General features: G+C 43.0%; 1 protein-coding gene across 1 annotated transcript in view; it reads right to left on the bottom strand.

Annotated features, from left to right (window-relative positions):
* The window catches only part of RANGAP1 (Ran GTPase activating protein 1), a 45,365-nt gene that overhangs the window by 14,092 nt on the left and 15,174 nt on the right, over window positions 1-16,099 (bottom strand). The window contains exons 4-8 of the mRNA XM_060245359.1: window positions 14,358-14,417; window positions 13,475-13,654; window positions 12,781-12,915; window positions 7,665-7,823; window positions 7,394-7,507 (exon numbers count right to left, since the gene is read on the bottom strand). Of these exons, the coding sequence (XP_060101342.1) occupies window positions 7,394-7,507; window positions 7,665-7,823; window positions 12,781-12,915; window positions 13,475-13,654; window positions 14,358-14,417 (648 nt within the window). The remainder of the gene's footprint in view (window positions 1-7,393; window positions 7,508-7,664; window positions 7,824-12,780; window positions 12,916-13,474; window positions 13,655-14,357; window positions 14,418-16,099) is intronic.

Genomic DNA, 16,099 nt, shown 5'->3' with positions numbered 1-16,099 from the left:
ACGAACGCCTTCCAGGTAGTGTTGTATATGCGAATAGTAGATTGGTGACGAGATGAGAGGATGGTATCCGTAACCTCCGGTGAATAACCTAACTGACAGAAGTTGCCCCTCTCAATCTCCAGACGGTTAGATATAGCCACTCTGGATTGGGATGTCAGACCAGACCCTGGAGTAACATGTCCGGAGTTGCTGGAAGTATCAGCGATTCTTGTATTGACATTGCCTGAACCATGGAAAACCAAGGATGCAGTGGCCACCAGAGTGCCACTAGAATGACCTCTGCTTTCTGTTCCCTGATCTTCCTGATGGTTTTGGGTAGAAGTGGTAGCGGAGGGAAAGCATACAGTAGCTCCTGAGGCCAAGAAGATGTTAGAGCATCTATCTGTTCCACTTCCTGGTGTTGGTACTGGGAGAAGAAACAAGGGAGCTGCCTGTTCAGGTGAGAGGCAAACAGATCTACCTTTGGGTTGCCCAGTGATTGTAAAATGAAAACGAATAGTCTTGGATGAAGACTCCACTCTGCTTTGAAGATTGTTTGCCTGCTTAACCAATCGGCTTGAATATTGTCCTGTCTCTTGATGCGCTCCAATCAAATTGAGAGGTTCTTCTCTCACCACTGAAGAATGTGCATCACCTCCAGGTGTAGTTGAGGAGACCTGGACCCTCCCAGCTTGTTTATATATGCTTTGGCGGACATGTTGTCTGGATCAGAAGATGATGGTTGGATATTGATGACTTGAAGTGAAGGAGAGCTAAACGAATCACTTGAAGTTCCAGAATGTTGATAGGTAGTTTGGATTCTGATGGGGTCCAAAGGCCCTGAACTGGGTTCGCCTGCAGAACTGCCCCCCAACCTTGCAGATAGGCATCTGTGAAGATCTCTTTTGAGGATAGGGATGTGAAAAACGTTTCCCTCCTCCTCACCTATAATGGCCTTTTTGGGTCAGTCCTGGTTTCCCCCAGGAAAGGACAATAATCAATTCAAAGTGTGGAGGAATAATAATATATTCAAACTTACAGATGTAACAACTAATGGTAAATTGAGTACCAACTAGAGCACAAATTTAAAATTTCTATCCCTTGGTATCAATATACTCAAATACACCATGCTCTACACCAAATAATTCCAATAATTATGGCTAATAAATCGCTTAACCCTCTGGAAAAATTAATTAACAAAGGCTGCACTTCAGTAAGGGGGGGGGGGTTATTTCAATTATATAAAATCTTTTAAATCTACCAGTTTGGTCAAATATGTCCAGTCAGCAAGTAGCCTGGCAGAAAGACTGCCATACTACAATTAATGATGATCAATGGGAACAAATTTGGTTATCAGCTTTATTTAAATCCAAATCTTATTATTTTCGGTTACAGAACTACAAGATCTTTGCAAGGTGGTATGTGACTCCTTGCAGGCTTTATAAGGGCAAAGTGAAAGAAAATCCAACTTGTTGGAAAGGTTATGGGCAGACTGGAACTTTCATTCACTGCTGGTGGGAGTGTCCTGAGATCAAAGCATTCTGGATGGAAGTACTGGGAAAAATAACAGAAACAACAGGGATTACAATACCATTTACACCAGAATCTCTTTTATTAAACTTTTGGCCTAATTCTAATTTGTCTATGTTGCAAAAAGAATTGGTTGCACTTTTACTATTAGCTGGGAAAATTGTTATAGCCAGCTGCTGGAAACGAGCTAAAGCACCTAAGTTAAATTGTTGGTTTAACAAAGTTTGGGACATCTTGATCCAAGATAAACTAGCAACCAGCATCACTTTGCAAGAAAATGTCAAAGCAGGTGATTGGTTTCTTGAAAAATGGTTCACCTTCCTCAAATATGCAAATAATAAGGAAACCAGTTTTGGTAAAATTCCTCCAAAGTACTTGAATATTATGATTTACTAACTCTATTTTGGATTCCTGTGTAATATTTGGCCTTAGGGTTGGGGAAGTACTGGGTTATTGTACGATAATAGATGTTTCTTTCTGTTTGTCTTGAAGAAACTGCAGTATGTATCTTGCTGAACTTTTTTCTTTTTGAGTTTGTTGTTTGTATGTTGTTTATATATGAAAAAGTTTCAATAAAATTTAAATGGTAAAAAAAAAAAACTTTTCCCTGCAGTAGGTTGTTTGAGTGAGTCCACCAAACAAGACTGGCCCTGACCCTTGGTGGAACCCTCAAGGACATTTTCCGGCGCTGCATGATCGCCCCCTGGTAGGGTCTCAGGAACTTCTGCAGGGGCCTGGAATGTAAACGGGTCCACTGGATCATATCTATTGTGGAAATAAGGAGGCCCATGAGCTTTGCCAGGTGGGATAGAGAGGATAAGTGACTACGCAGGACCTGGGAGGCTGACTCCCTTATTCTGTTGGTCTTGGTCTCTGGCAGGAACAGCTTGTTACTGCGAGTGTCCAGGATTGCTCCCAGGTGTTCCAGGCGCTGGGTGGGTGTGAGAACACTCTTGGAATGGTTCACCAAGAACCCATGAGCTTGCAGGCACTTGGTGGAGATGGTGTCTTGCAAACATTTGTCCTTTGTGCCCAATCAAATCAACAGATCATCCAGGTATGGGTGAACATGGCTGCCCTGTTGTCTGAGATAGACAACTGGATTGATGAGCATCTTGGAGAACACCCTTGGGGCTGTGGCTAGTCCGAAAGGTAATGCCTTGTATTGAAGATGATGGCCCTCTATTAAAAAAAGAAGAAAACGCCAATGAGCTGTATGAATTGGGACGTGGAGGTAGGCCTCTGTCAGATCTATTGATGCTAGGAACTCCCCGGATTGAAGAGCTTCCACGATTGATCTCAAGGTCTCCATCCAGAACTGTCGAAGCTTGACATGGTGGTTTAGAAACTTGAGGTCCAAGATGGCCCGCTAGTCACCGTTTTTCTTGGGAACCAGGAATAAGATGGAGTAGACCCCCTGGCCCTGTTCCCCAGAGGGTAATGGCTCAATGGCTTGAATATCCAACGGATGTTGTATCGCCCCGGCAATGGCTAGGCGTTTTTGGGGGCTCCTGGCGGGGGGACATGAGAAATCTGTGGGGGGGGGGGGAGAAGTGGAAAACTCGATGGAGTAGCCCTAAGAGACCACTTCCAACGCCCAAGAGTCCGCCTGAGAGACCTGCCAGGCTGGAAGGAAGTGCCGCAGTCTGGCGCTGTCCGGAAATTTGGCACAGTCATGCCTGCTTGGTTTTGTTGTCTCTATCTGCATGGTCGGATTTGTTGGAGCCAAACTTACTAAATTTGGATCCGAAGGACCCCGTTTGGAGGACAACTTGGAGGACTCCCATGATGATCTCTTAGTCTCCTGTTGAAATCTGAATAGGGAGTGGTGAGAATGAAAGGGCTGAAAACCTCGTTTGTCGGAGCGGCGAATGGATCTGAGCACAGCCTTCTTCTTATCACGCGTTTCCACAAGGATATTCTCCAATGCTTCACCAAAGAGCTTTTCTCCATAGAAGGGAAACGCAGCTACAATAGACTTGGAGTACAGGTCAGCCAACCAAGCTCTAAGCCACAAAAGCCTTCTGGCTACTGTGTTAGCTGCAATGGCTTTGGAAGCTCCTGAGATGACATCTAAGGTTGCATCTGCTATGAAGGATGCTGCCTTAAGAAGGCGGTTAACACCCTCCAAACCACGTCTGTTGTTTTCAGGAATCAAGTCCAGGAGCTTGCGCAGCCAGACAATGGATGCCCTAGAGACTAAGGAGGCGGAAGAAGACGCCCTCACCATCATGGCCGGCGATTCATGAACTCTCTTGAGAGCAACCTCCACCTTCTTGTCTAAGGCATCCTTGATGTTGCTATGCCCGTCCTCTGCTAGTAGCCCTGAAGACTGAAGAACCTGCCACAGGACCATCCACTGCTGGGACCTGTAAAATCTCATTAGTGTACATAGGTAAGGCATACAAACGCCTCACTGCATGAGGAAACTGCTTACTAGAAGCCGGTTTCTCCCAATCTGATCTAAGTTGCTTCTCAAAATACTGAGGGAAAGGAAAGACTTTTTCAGAAGTCTCTTCCTTGGGCAGGAATTCAGTGTTGCCACTGGTTCTGGATTTAAACCTCTTAGCCTGAGAAGGCTTAGGTTCCTCTTCAGCAGGAAGGTCACATATTTCCAGGGCAGTCTGTGCCTTGGTAACCAGATATTGGTAATCCTCTGACTTAAACAGACGATTAGGAAGTTCAGCCTGGTCTTAGCCTGGACATTCTCTTCCTCATCGAAGAGAAACTCCCCTTCCTCCCTCTCCTCTCCCTCAGGGTCTGAAGAGTCTGAGTCTGTTTCCACATTAAGCCTGGGCTTGGGTAGGGAAACCTCCTTGCGCGCTGCCTTAGTTGGCCAGGAAGGGAGAAGGTTGGGGGTGGTGGAAGGGTTGGAAGGCATAAGAGCCCCTGCCACGCTGACCCCAAAGCCTGGATAAAATCTAGCCATCTCCTCCTGCATAAGCTGATGGAGGGGCAGGAGAGAATCAGGATCACCCAAGTCTGGGGCTGCAGCAACATTACCTGGTCCTGCAGAAGTGGAGGCAGACGCCCCAAAAACGAGGTCCCTCCATGTGCCATCGTCCACTGCAGAATCGGCCGCTGGAGGGCCATAGTGAAAGGGCAGGAAGCGCTGCCTTCCAAGATGGCCACCGCCATGTTTTGCCGTGTGTCCTGACCCTCCTAGGACGTCTTCTGATCTGGGCCGCTTGGTTTTTTGGCTTCCCCGCAGCAGCTTCCTTGGCGCCGGCACAATTGTGCTCCGAAAGCACATCAGCCCCAGCTGGTTCCTGTGCGGCCGCGGTGGAACAGGCTCCTTCCTGCCCCTCCCAAAGGAACCCGTCTGGCTGCCTTGCCTCCATGGGTTCATAATTCGATCATTGTCCACACCAAAGAGCAGCACAGAAGGAGGGGAGAGACAATAAAAGGCAGGGGAGGAATCCAGGTAAGTTTAGAGGAGTAAGGAAAAAAAAAGTTTGGAAGAAGAAACAAAGGAAAAAATAGAAGTAGAGGCAGAGCCTAAACTAAAACGCTGCTACTCCCTAAGAGGCAGGAAGGAAACTGAAAGCTCAGGGTTATTCTGAGGGCGCCAAAGGGAAGACTACAAAAGTATTTCCTGCCCCCCAAGAGAACCATGGGAATAACTCATTCAGATGTCCTTTGACTCTGAGGGAGAACCTCTTTCACATGGGCTCAGTGAGACACACTTCAAAGCAATCCTTTATTTAAAAAAAGGGCTATATTAGGAAAAAAAGTACAAATAACCCTAAGATCTTACAAGAGTGCTCTGTTGTTTTGTTGACTCAGTCCACGGACCACAAAACCTAATCTTTGGTGAAGTTTAATTTACTTATTGTAACTGTAGACCCAATACATTCCAATTAAACTGGTTTTGGTTTGTAGTGGACAAAAAGCAACTACCTAGGCATAATTACAACATTCAAGCTTCACAGAGGCACAGTAACTGTACTTCAGCAAAGCAGGAGTCAAGTTACACCTTTAAGACCAACCAATTTTTATTTAGAACGTAAGCTTTTGTGTGCTCTTAAGCACACTTCATCAGATGAGGAATCCAGCATAGTGAGCAAAGCCATACACAGCTGAGCAGAGCCATAGATAGCTGGTAGGCAGTGGCCCAGAATGCAACATGGTACAGATTTAATAACCAATGACAGTGAAGTAAAATTATCTGGTAGGCAGTGGTTTAGAATGTAAAATGGTACAATGACAGAATAGTAAAATTAACAAATTGAGCAAACCTTTGATCTGAGTAGCATGAGCATGCAAAAGCAACAAAATAGTAGTATGTCAAAATGTGAGATTGTCTGTCAATGACCCTATTGCTATGAACCTAGGCCAAAAGGAAGGAATTATTATGTTTACCCATCCAACTAACCCACCTTTAAACATGCAACATACATATAGTTTGTCATTAGGAGAAAAATTTAGTGGGAGATGGGTTCAATATATGTAATGGGATAAGCAACCAAAGTCCCTGTTTAAGTGTGTCAATACAGCTAAAAGAGAAATACATTGGATAGTGATGTTCTTGTCCACCTAACTTACTTTTTAACATGTAAACATCATTCTAGTTTGCCATAGGAAAAAGGAATACAATAAAATATAGTGAAAATGGGTAAAGTATACGTAATGAGATATACAGCCAATATCCCTATTTTGAGTATGTCAGTACAAATTGATACACAATTCTAAAAGAGAAACACATTGGAATACTGTGGATGCATAGCTATACTCACTGAGAGTGGGTTTAGCATCTGTAATGAGATAAAAAACCAACATCCCTGTTCATTCCTGGGGAGGTGTTTGTTCCAAGTTTCATAATAATTTGTATTTCAGCAATTTCTCTCTCCATTCTGTTCTTGAAGTTCCTTTGCAGTAAAACAACTCCCTTGAGGTCATCCAGTGAATGCTTTGGAAGGTTAAAGTGTTCTCCCACAGATTTCTCAGTTCTGTAATTTCTAATGTCAGATTTGTGTCCATTTATCCTTTGGCATAGGGTTTGTCCTGTTTTAACCTGCTAAGCAGACAGGTTAAAACGGATAAAAGGAAGTACTTCTTCACCCAAAGGGTGATTAACATGTGGAATTCACTGCCACAGGAGGTGGTGGCGGCCACAAGTATAGCCACCTTCAAGAGGGGTTTAGATAAAAATATGGAGCAGAGGTCCATCAATGGCTATTAGCCACAGTGTATGTGTGTATATAAAATTTTTGGCCACTGTGTGACACAGAGTGTTGGACTGGATGCGCCATTGGCCTGATCCAAATGGCTTCTCTTACGTTCTTATGTTTGCCCTATGTAGAGAACTGAAGGGCATTGTTGGCATTTAATGGCATATATAATGTTGGAAGATGAACAAGTGAATGAGCTTGAGATGGTATAGTTAATGTTGTTAGGCCCAGTGATTGTGTTGTCTGGGTGTATGTGGCAGCAAAGTTGGCACTTGGGTTTATTGCAAGCTCTGGTACTGGTGTCCATGCTCAGATGAGATGCTGTATTGTTGTGGGTGAGGAGTTGTTTGACGTTGGGGGGCTGTCTGTGTGCAAGAAAAGGTTTTACCCCCCCCCCCCCCCCCCAGGATTTTTGAAAGAGAGCTGTCACTGTCCAAAAGAGGTTGTAAGTTGTTGATGATACGTTGAACTGTTTTAAGTTGGATCTAACTGTACTTCAGTTTCAGTTGGAGATGCTATCTTTAGTATTAGGATAGATTACAGCTGCTGGCATGAATATGATCACATATACTTTCCAAGCCCCTATTCTAGGATTTTAAAGTAGGACAGAGAAATGGGCAGAAAATTTTGCATATATTTGGAATGCCCTTAGACAACTCTGATTTAAAAGAGGCATACACAGATATCCAGGAAGATCAAATGGTAGTTAATACCTTTAGTTTATGGAGCCCTTCTTTGACAGCTTCAGCAATGGCAACAGCACCTTTTGAACGCACCAGGCAGTCACCAAAGTTGATCACTTCCACTTGTCTGAGTTTCTTCAGGGTCTGAGTAGGATAAAGACCATGTGTAAGCAAAGTCACAGAAGTGGACCATACAAGACCAACTCAATCTTGCCCAAAGCAATTTCCATTCTGCATCTTTGCAGGACTTTATAACTACTACTAACATAAAAAGGACTGCATCTCACTTAAAGGAACTCACCTCTGCCATGGCCACAGCCCCCTTTTCTGTAAAAGTGTTGTCGTTCAGGTTGATCACCCTCAGCAAAGGATTGAGAGCAAAGGCCTGTGCTAAAGCTGTAATTCCTGGATGGTTGATTCCATTCTGTGGCATATGCACTTCTTCCAACGTGCCAATAATCTGAGCAATAGCAACAAAATACCAACATTATACCAACATAGAGGGGCTGCCCTTGGCTCTGATCGGGAAACTCCAGTTGGTGCAGAATGCAGCTGCATGGATGTTGACCTTGTCACCTATGTAGGCACGGATCCATCCTGCACTGTGCAAACTGCACTGGCTGCCTATTGAGTACTGGATCTGTTCCAAGGTGCTGGTACTCACCTTCAATGCCCTATATGGCCAGGGGCCAGCATACTTTGTGACCACCTCTCCCCATATCAGCCCCATAAAAGTCTTTAAAAGATCAACAACTCAACGTCTTCTGGTAGTCCCCAGCCCGAGACATCCAACTTGCCTTGACTAGGGCCAGGCTTTTTTGGCCCTGGTCTCTGCCTAGTGGAATTAATTCCCCCTGGAAATCAGGTCCCTGTGGGACCTGTTGCAGTTCCACAAGGCCTGCAAAACAGAGCTCTTCTGCCAGGGCTTCAGTTGAGGGGGCAGATGTCCTTTATTAGGCCTTCCCACCTCTGGCAATCCTGGGATCTGATGGACCTCTGGGCCATAACTGTTGAGACAGAGTTTAAGTCTGTATTTTTAGCTGTTTTATATTGTGGTTTTAATCTTGTTTTTAATTGTTTAACTTCTGATGGAACCTGTCCTGAGCCTGTTTTGTGGGAAGGGCAAGATACAAGTTGAACAAACTAAATATAATAAATAGTAGATATATAAGCATTCTCCCAGAATGGTGCTAGAGAATAATTATTGTTTCACCTGCACTGACTTTCAGATATCTTGCCTGAATATTCTGAAACCCCATGAAGCATCCAAGGAGACAAGCTTTTCATTCTGAATAACCAATGAACATTTTACTACAGTGTGCACCATGCTGGGATGCTGAAGTAATCTTATGGTGTGGGGTTAGCTTCTTGAGTCAAGAAACTTTACTTTTATTTGAAAAGACACCACACAAAATCAAACTGCTAGTCCCCAACATTTCTGTAAAAGCCTGAAACCAGAATGCAATGCAAAATAATATACTTCAAGAAGTAGTTTTAGACAATGGACCTAATACTTGTGATACAGTTATGAAAATGTTTAGTCATTATGGATGATAAAGAACAGCAGCAGAGAACTCTCCTCTCACAAAGATCAACCTCTTTAGCCTCCCTCTAAAGACCCATGTGTAACAGTAAGCTGCATTAATGCTTTTCCACTGCTCTACCATTGACTCTACCAGAGTCAATCATTATTTCTGATCAAGTATCATAAGAAGTCACTGCAAATGATTACAGAGAGGGCAGGTGAATTGTTAGGAAACCTTAGAAATCCAAACTTAACATGCTTTGCTATGTAATAGAAATAGCTATCAGTCTGCACCTAGAAAAGGTTTAGCTAGGACCTATTCAAAAAGCAGCAACAACAGCATATAGAGAACTGTTCCACGTCAACAATTATATGGAAAGCAGATAGAAGTAGTGATGGCATTCAGGAGGCAATCGTAGACTGAGCACCAGACTCACATAAGTTGCAACACAGGAACACAGCGCATATCTCAAGAAAACAGCACAGCGCATGGGAAGGATGGTTGCTGTCCAGCACTTCTGCAATCTCTGAGAATGCCTCTGGACATCAACACCTACCAAAGAATCTCAGCTCTATGATTTTAGCAGTAGATGAAACATTGCATATTTCTAAGCAAGTTAAGGACCTACCATAGTAATAGAAAGGGAAGACAGCCCAGATTAGGGATGGGCACGAACTGAACCACAAATTGTGATTCATGGTAAAATGGCAGATTCGTGGTTCATTCAGAAATGGTTTATCTGATCCGGCCAGACCTGAAAACAAACTGGTCTTTTTTCTTGGCATGTCTTTTGGTTCATGTTTGGTTTGTTTTTCCAGAAGGCCTGGCATGAGTCCTCAGCACCCTGAGCTTCTAGTCAGTTTCCAGTGAAATTGACTAGAAGCAGCACCTGCTTTGGAGGGTTGTAGCTTGGTCCCCGAAATCCAATTCGCACCAAACTTGGAGAGCTGGTAGAGGAAAGTCCACCGAAGAGTTTGCTACAAGTTTAGTGTTTCTAGTCCACTGAGGGGCTGTTCTATGTCTTCCCAAACCAAATGAACCAACAAACCACTAATGGTTCAGGAAATTGAAAAAAACACGAAATGAACCAAACCACCAAATCAGGCAACCCAATGAACCATAAAACAATCCACCATTTTCGTATTCAGTGCCCATCCCTAGCACAGACCACCCAAATGCTACACTGCAAGTAAAGACCTGTGCATTTTAGTCATATGTATGTACAGTAGGAGCCGTTGTCACCATGAATAGATCTGACTACATCCAGGAGGCTCAAGGACAACTCTTAAATATTGCTTTTTACAAACAACTGACTCAGACCCCACATAGGAATACAAAAAAAGAGAACTAAACAAGGTTATAAAGGAATTACCTCTGCACATTCAAGAACAAATCCTTTCAGACACACCATAGGAGCCTCAACCAGGTACCTTTTATCTTCTACCCAAAATACACAAACCTGGCAACCGAGGATGCCCCAATGTCTCAGGAATAGACATTATCACAGTGGGGGTATCTGGATATATGGACTCTGTTCCAAGATCCTATGCCATCAACTCTCCTAGCTATGTGCACAACACTAAGGAAAATACAAGCTTTGGACTACATTCCAGAGAGTAATATTTTAGCCACCATGGATCTGGAATCTCTGTATACCAACATCCCACACAAAGATGAATTACAAGCCACAAAGAGTATGATTTCTGACAATACCACAGCTGACTTTGCCACCAAACTATGCCATTTTGTTCTCACCTATAACCACTTTAAATCTGGTGACAATTTGTTCCTACAGATCAATGAAACAGCCTTGGCACTTGTATGGTCCCCACAATATACTAACATCTTTATGGCCAACTTGGAGCAAAACTTCCTAAACTCCCACCCACTCCCATCGCTCTTATACCTGTGGTTTATTGATGACATTTTTATCATGTGGATGTATGGTAAGAAGCCCTGGACATATTCCACCAGGCATTCAACTTCCACCCCACCATCAACCTGACAATGAACCAATCTATGCAAGAAATACATTTTCTGGACACTACTGTCAAAATACACAATGGATGAAGAGACACCACCTTATACCAGAAACCTACTGACCAACAAACATACCTATACACCTCCAGCCACCATCCTAAACATACCAAATGATCTGCTGTATTATACTCAGGCTCTATGCTACAACAAACCTTTTTTGGAACTAAAGTATCCACCTGATGAAGTCAAGAGACATATCAACAAAGTAAGATACACAGAGAAAACCTATTGAAAGACAGGCCCAAAAGCGGTAATAACAAAACACCACTAGTGGCCACATACAGTTCTCAACTCAAAACAGCTCAATACATCATTAGCAACTTACAACCTCCACTATATAAAGACAGTTCTCTTTCACAAGTACTGGGGGGGACTTTTTCTTGCATACAGACAACCCCCACAACAATACAACATCTAATTTGAACATGGAGCTGGTACCTGAACTTCCAATAAACCCAGATGCCAACTTTGCTGCCACATACACTCAGGCAACTCAGTCACTGGACCTAACATCAACTACACCATTTCAGGCTTATTCACTTGCTCATCTTCCAACTTTATTACAACACTCAGTACAATGGAACCCCCAAGACTTAACAGATATTGGATTATCTCACTACACATGCTAAGTCACTCAGTTCTCACACCCAGAAATCAAAGTTTGTTGGTCCTCAAGGAGCCACTGGACTCAAACTTAGTTCTCACATCAGTTGTTAACTCCTTTATTATCTGTATACCAATTTACTCCTATTTATGTGTCTTACCTAATGTGTTATTCCAATCTTAACAGTCAGTTAGGCATCTTGACTTTTATTAGCCCTTCCTGGCAATTAACCCCTTCCCCCACCTATATGTAATACTTGAGGAACTCTGTTTCAATGAAGCTGAAGGCGTGTACATACTCAGTCTCTCAGTTCTTGCTTGTACCCAGAACTGAACTTTGACTTGTAGGTGTCATTGGACTCAAACTTCAGTCCCACATGTTTGTTCTCTTGTATTTGGACACTAATTTACTGCCATTCATGATCTTTCTTGCATCCAATCTCAGCTATAGTCACCCAGGACTTATGAACCTTGATTCTAAGTGGCCCTTCTTGACAGTAACCCTCCCACCCCTATAATTAAGGCTTGAGGAAACTATTTCGTTGTATATGACAAAGTGTGCTTGTACACAAAAGCTTATACTGGGAATAAAACTTTTGTTGGTCTTGGTGCCACTGGACTCAAACTTTGTCCTGCTGCTTCAGATCAACATTACTATCCCACCTGCCCCTATATATTTCAAATTTACTATAAATAGATCAATAGGCAGGGACCTATGTGCCTATGTGCCTCTCGTGGTATACCCACCCCCAGAAGAGCGTTATGCTTGACAAATCAGAACTTATTGGTGGTCCCCCAGCCAGACATTCAGCTGTCCTCAACTAGAGCCAGGGCATTTTCTGGTGGAACTCCCTGCTGAACAACATCTGTGCCCTGTGGAATGTGGTACAATTCTGCAGGGCATGTTGAGAGAGCATGGGCAAATAGCAAATTCACTCTTCCATGACCTAGACATGACATACAGGACCTCAGCAACAGAATCATCAACTGTAGCCAAGATAGCATCAAATAACCTTGAATTATGCTGTTAACAAGAGTCCTAGTACTTAGTGGCATTCAGCATGAGCAATCTAGGATATAGCAGAAGTCATGCTTTTTGTCTGTTTAGAAAGGAAAGTATGATGTACTTTAGGAAACTGTATGTATGTTTCTCATGCACTAACCATACAGTGGCTAAAACTCTCACTTCTCTTACAATGAGAGTTAACAAAATTACTTTGTCACAAGATCTTCCCTTTTTGTACTTACCCTGAAGGCCTCAGCAAGAGCAGTTGCGCCATCATTCTCCAGGCGGTTTCGGCCAGCAACAAATACTTTCAGAGCTAAAGGCTTGCCCTGAGCATTTGACTTCCTGTGACATTCTTGCAGAGCTCCTGCCAAGATCTAAGAGATTATCAGATAGTTTATGTTACTGTAATGTCACTTCAGCCAGAAGCAAATACAAGGGATATTTAAGATATCACTTCCTATATACAATACAGGGACGGTCTTAGCTAAATATATTTTGCAACAATAATACTATTGCCAGTTGTATCATCAAGAGGGGAATTTAGAAAGATGCTATGGTTCTACTGTCTGTCATAAATTCAGATCTCTCTGTTCTCCCAAAAAGATCACAGCTTCTTTACCAATCTTTACAAGTTATATTTATTTCCCTGTTATGGTGGGCAGGCACTGTTTTTGAAAGCTACTTATATTTTGCTACAATAGATTAACACAGCTCCCCTCTGTAATGGTTTCAGAGTATCTGCCATAAGGCAGATCTTCTCCATGATTTAAAAAAAACCCACCATCACCCACTCAAATCCCTAATTAACTTAATCAGGCTACAATCTGCAACAATAACCATGGTTATGAAAACAAATCATTGTTGGGGGGGCGGGATGAGAAGCCAAAGAGTCCCCTGTTCTGTCTTTATACAGACCCAAGAAATGCCATTCACCTTGCCACCACCAATGCCCATGCCACAGTTGTTTAGCTTGAGTTCCTGCAGGGTGAAACAAGCAGGGCTCTTCAGCAGTGCTTCAAATCCACGCACCCCATCTGGCCCAAAGGCATTGTCACTCAGATCCAGCTCCACAAGCTGGCAGCCTGCAGAAACAAGGGCCTCCCCAAGAGAGATCTGCAAGATAGCCAGAGGGTTACATTTGATAAAGTGCTTTCTTTTCAAGAGAAAGACAGAAATCTTGTTCACATCCCACAATATTTTTATGCTCCAGAACATAAAACTCCAAGCTATTTTTAAAATCTTCATACAGCCCTAGTCACCGTTATCCAGTCCATGTATAGCTAACCCTTGGAAATCAAGTTCAAGGCTTGAAATATCATATTGCCTGGAGGAGTAAATCCTAACTGAGTTCCATTTTAGAATGAGTTTCATTTTAGAACCTTATCAGAACCTGAGCAGGCTATATTTTCCTCCAACTATTTTTAAAAGATTCTTTATGCTGGTCAATAACTGCATACCTTCTTCCACCTGGCATCTTTTTCTAACATTAATCATCAAGCACTTAACTCACCCCCATAGCTTGGTGGTGGTGGAAAGTGCCAGCAACTTACAGCCTCATAGGGTTTTCAAGGTAAGAGAGGTTCAGAGGTGCTCTGTGCAACGACCCTGGTATCTCTTGGAGGTCTGCATCCAAATACTAACAAGGGCCAGTCTTGCTTAGCTTCTGAGATCTGGCTAGCCTAGAACCTAGCCCTATAGAATTCCATACTTACAGCACAATCCTAAGCAGTTATTCCAGACTGAGCCCACTGAAATCACTGTGAAAGCATGTTCATAACAGTCCCATACCAAACTCCTATACAAGTCATGCACTTACCAGAGCAGCAGGGATCTCAGGTCTCAGCCTTCCAGTGAACATATCACTCCAATGGCATCTCTGGAAAACATATATGTATGTGCTCAGGAAAGTCAAAGTAGCCTAAATGACAATTACATACTACTTACCTATGAACAATCTGCTGAGCAATAAGCAGAGCTACATAAGATGTATATTTATTTGCTCAATAAAAGACAGCTGTTTCATATTGCAGCAGTTATTAAATAGTGAACAGAAGTCATGTTTATTTATAACCAGCCTTTCTCACTAAGACTCAAGGCAGACTACACAATGTAAAACAATGCATTCAAATAGCATGTGACAGTCAATAACTAATGTAACAGAATGCATATTACAAATATTAAAAACAATGCAAAAATTTCAGACCTGATATATCATAAAACAAATGCAGGACTTGGAATTATAAAAGTAAAAGGCAACGCAGTAAGGACATGATAATAAAACAGAAACTGGAACAGATTACACTCCTGTTCCATTTATATAAGCATCCCCCTAGACTTCGTATTATACTGCACACCTATCAGCTTTATAAAAATGCCCTCTTGAATATTCCTGTTATGCCATTTTTCAAAAAAGCAGAAGTATGGAAGCTTTCCTGACCACCATAGGCAAGCTATTCCACAAGGTGGGGAACCACCACAGAGTATGGATCTCTACATACAATTGCCAGTCTCACCCTTTTGCAGGGTGGCACTGCCAGAAGACCCTGCTCATATAAGCAAAGTTGTCACATAGGAGCACAGCAGGGGAGATGGTAGCTTAAATTGAACCTGGTAACTGATATATAATCAATGAAGTAACTGTAGAATGAATATACTAAGCATATTATGTCTAGTTCCCAGTAGTTAAAGCCATAGCATTTTGTCCCAACTGGTGTTTTAGAGTTGACTTCAAGGACAGACCCATGTAGAGTGCATTACAAATACAATAGCACAAGGAAGTAAATGAAGCTCATCAAAATCCAAAAGGGGCAGGTAGATGAAACAAACTGAATTCTGAATGCCAAGTATCAGTTTGGCAATGCACAAGCACAAAAAAAGATTCCTGGTGGGGTAGTAACCCATTACTAAGAGCAACAGTAACAACATTTCATCAGAAGACAACAGTAAATGCAGGAGGACAGCATCCTCCCAACTGGGTATCTGTACAATCATCATCCCCCCATCATTACATAAAGCATTCAGAGGCAGAAGGAAGAGAATGACTGAATAATTATCCCAATAGAAAGACCAAGCAAATACTGAATGAAATAGGCTTCCTCGGGAGGTGGTGAGCTCTCCTTCCTTGGAGGTTTTTAACAGAGGCTAGATGGCCATCTGACAGCGATGAAGAAGAAGAAGAAGATATTGGATTTATATCCCGCCCTCCACTCCGAAGAGTCTCAGAGCGGCTCACAATCTCCTTTACCTTCCTCCCCCACAACAAACACCCTGTGAGGTGGGTGGGGCTGGAGAGGGCTCTCACAGCAGCTGCCCTTTCAAGGACAACTTCTGCCAGAGCTATGGCTGACCCAAGGCCATTCCAGCAGGTGCAAGTGGAGGAGTGGGGAATCAAACCCGGTTCTCCCAGCTAAGAGTCCGCACACTTAACCACTACACCAAACTGGCTGTGAATTTAGGGTAGGTATTTGTGGGTTTCCTGCAATGTGCAAGGGGTTGGACTAGATGACCCTGGAGGTCCCTTCCAACTCTATGATTCTATGAAATTACAAGTTTCCCTCC

This window comes from Heteronotia binoei, chromosome 8, assembly GCF_032191835.1.
Source record: "Heteronotia binoei isolate CCM8104 ecotype False Entrance Well chromosome 8, APGP_CSIRO_Hbin_v1, whole genome shotgun sequence".
NCBI classification, from domain to species: domain Eukaryota; kingdom Metazoa; phylum Chordata; class Lepidosauria; order Squamata; family Gekkonidae; genus Heteronotia; species Heteronotia binoei.
This window is presented reverse-complemented; position numbering and strand designations above follow the sequence as displayed.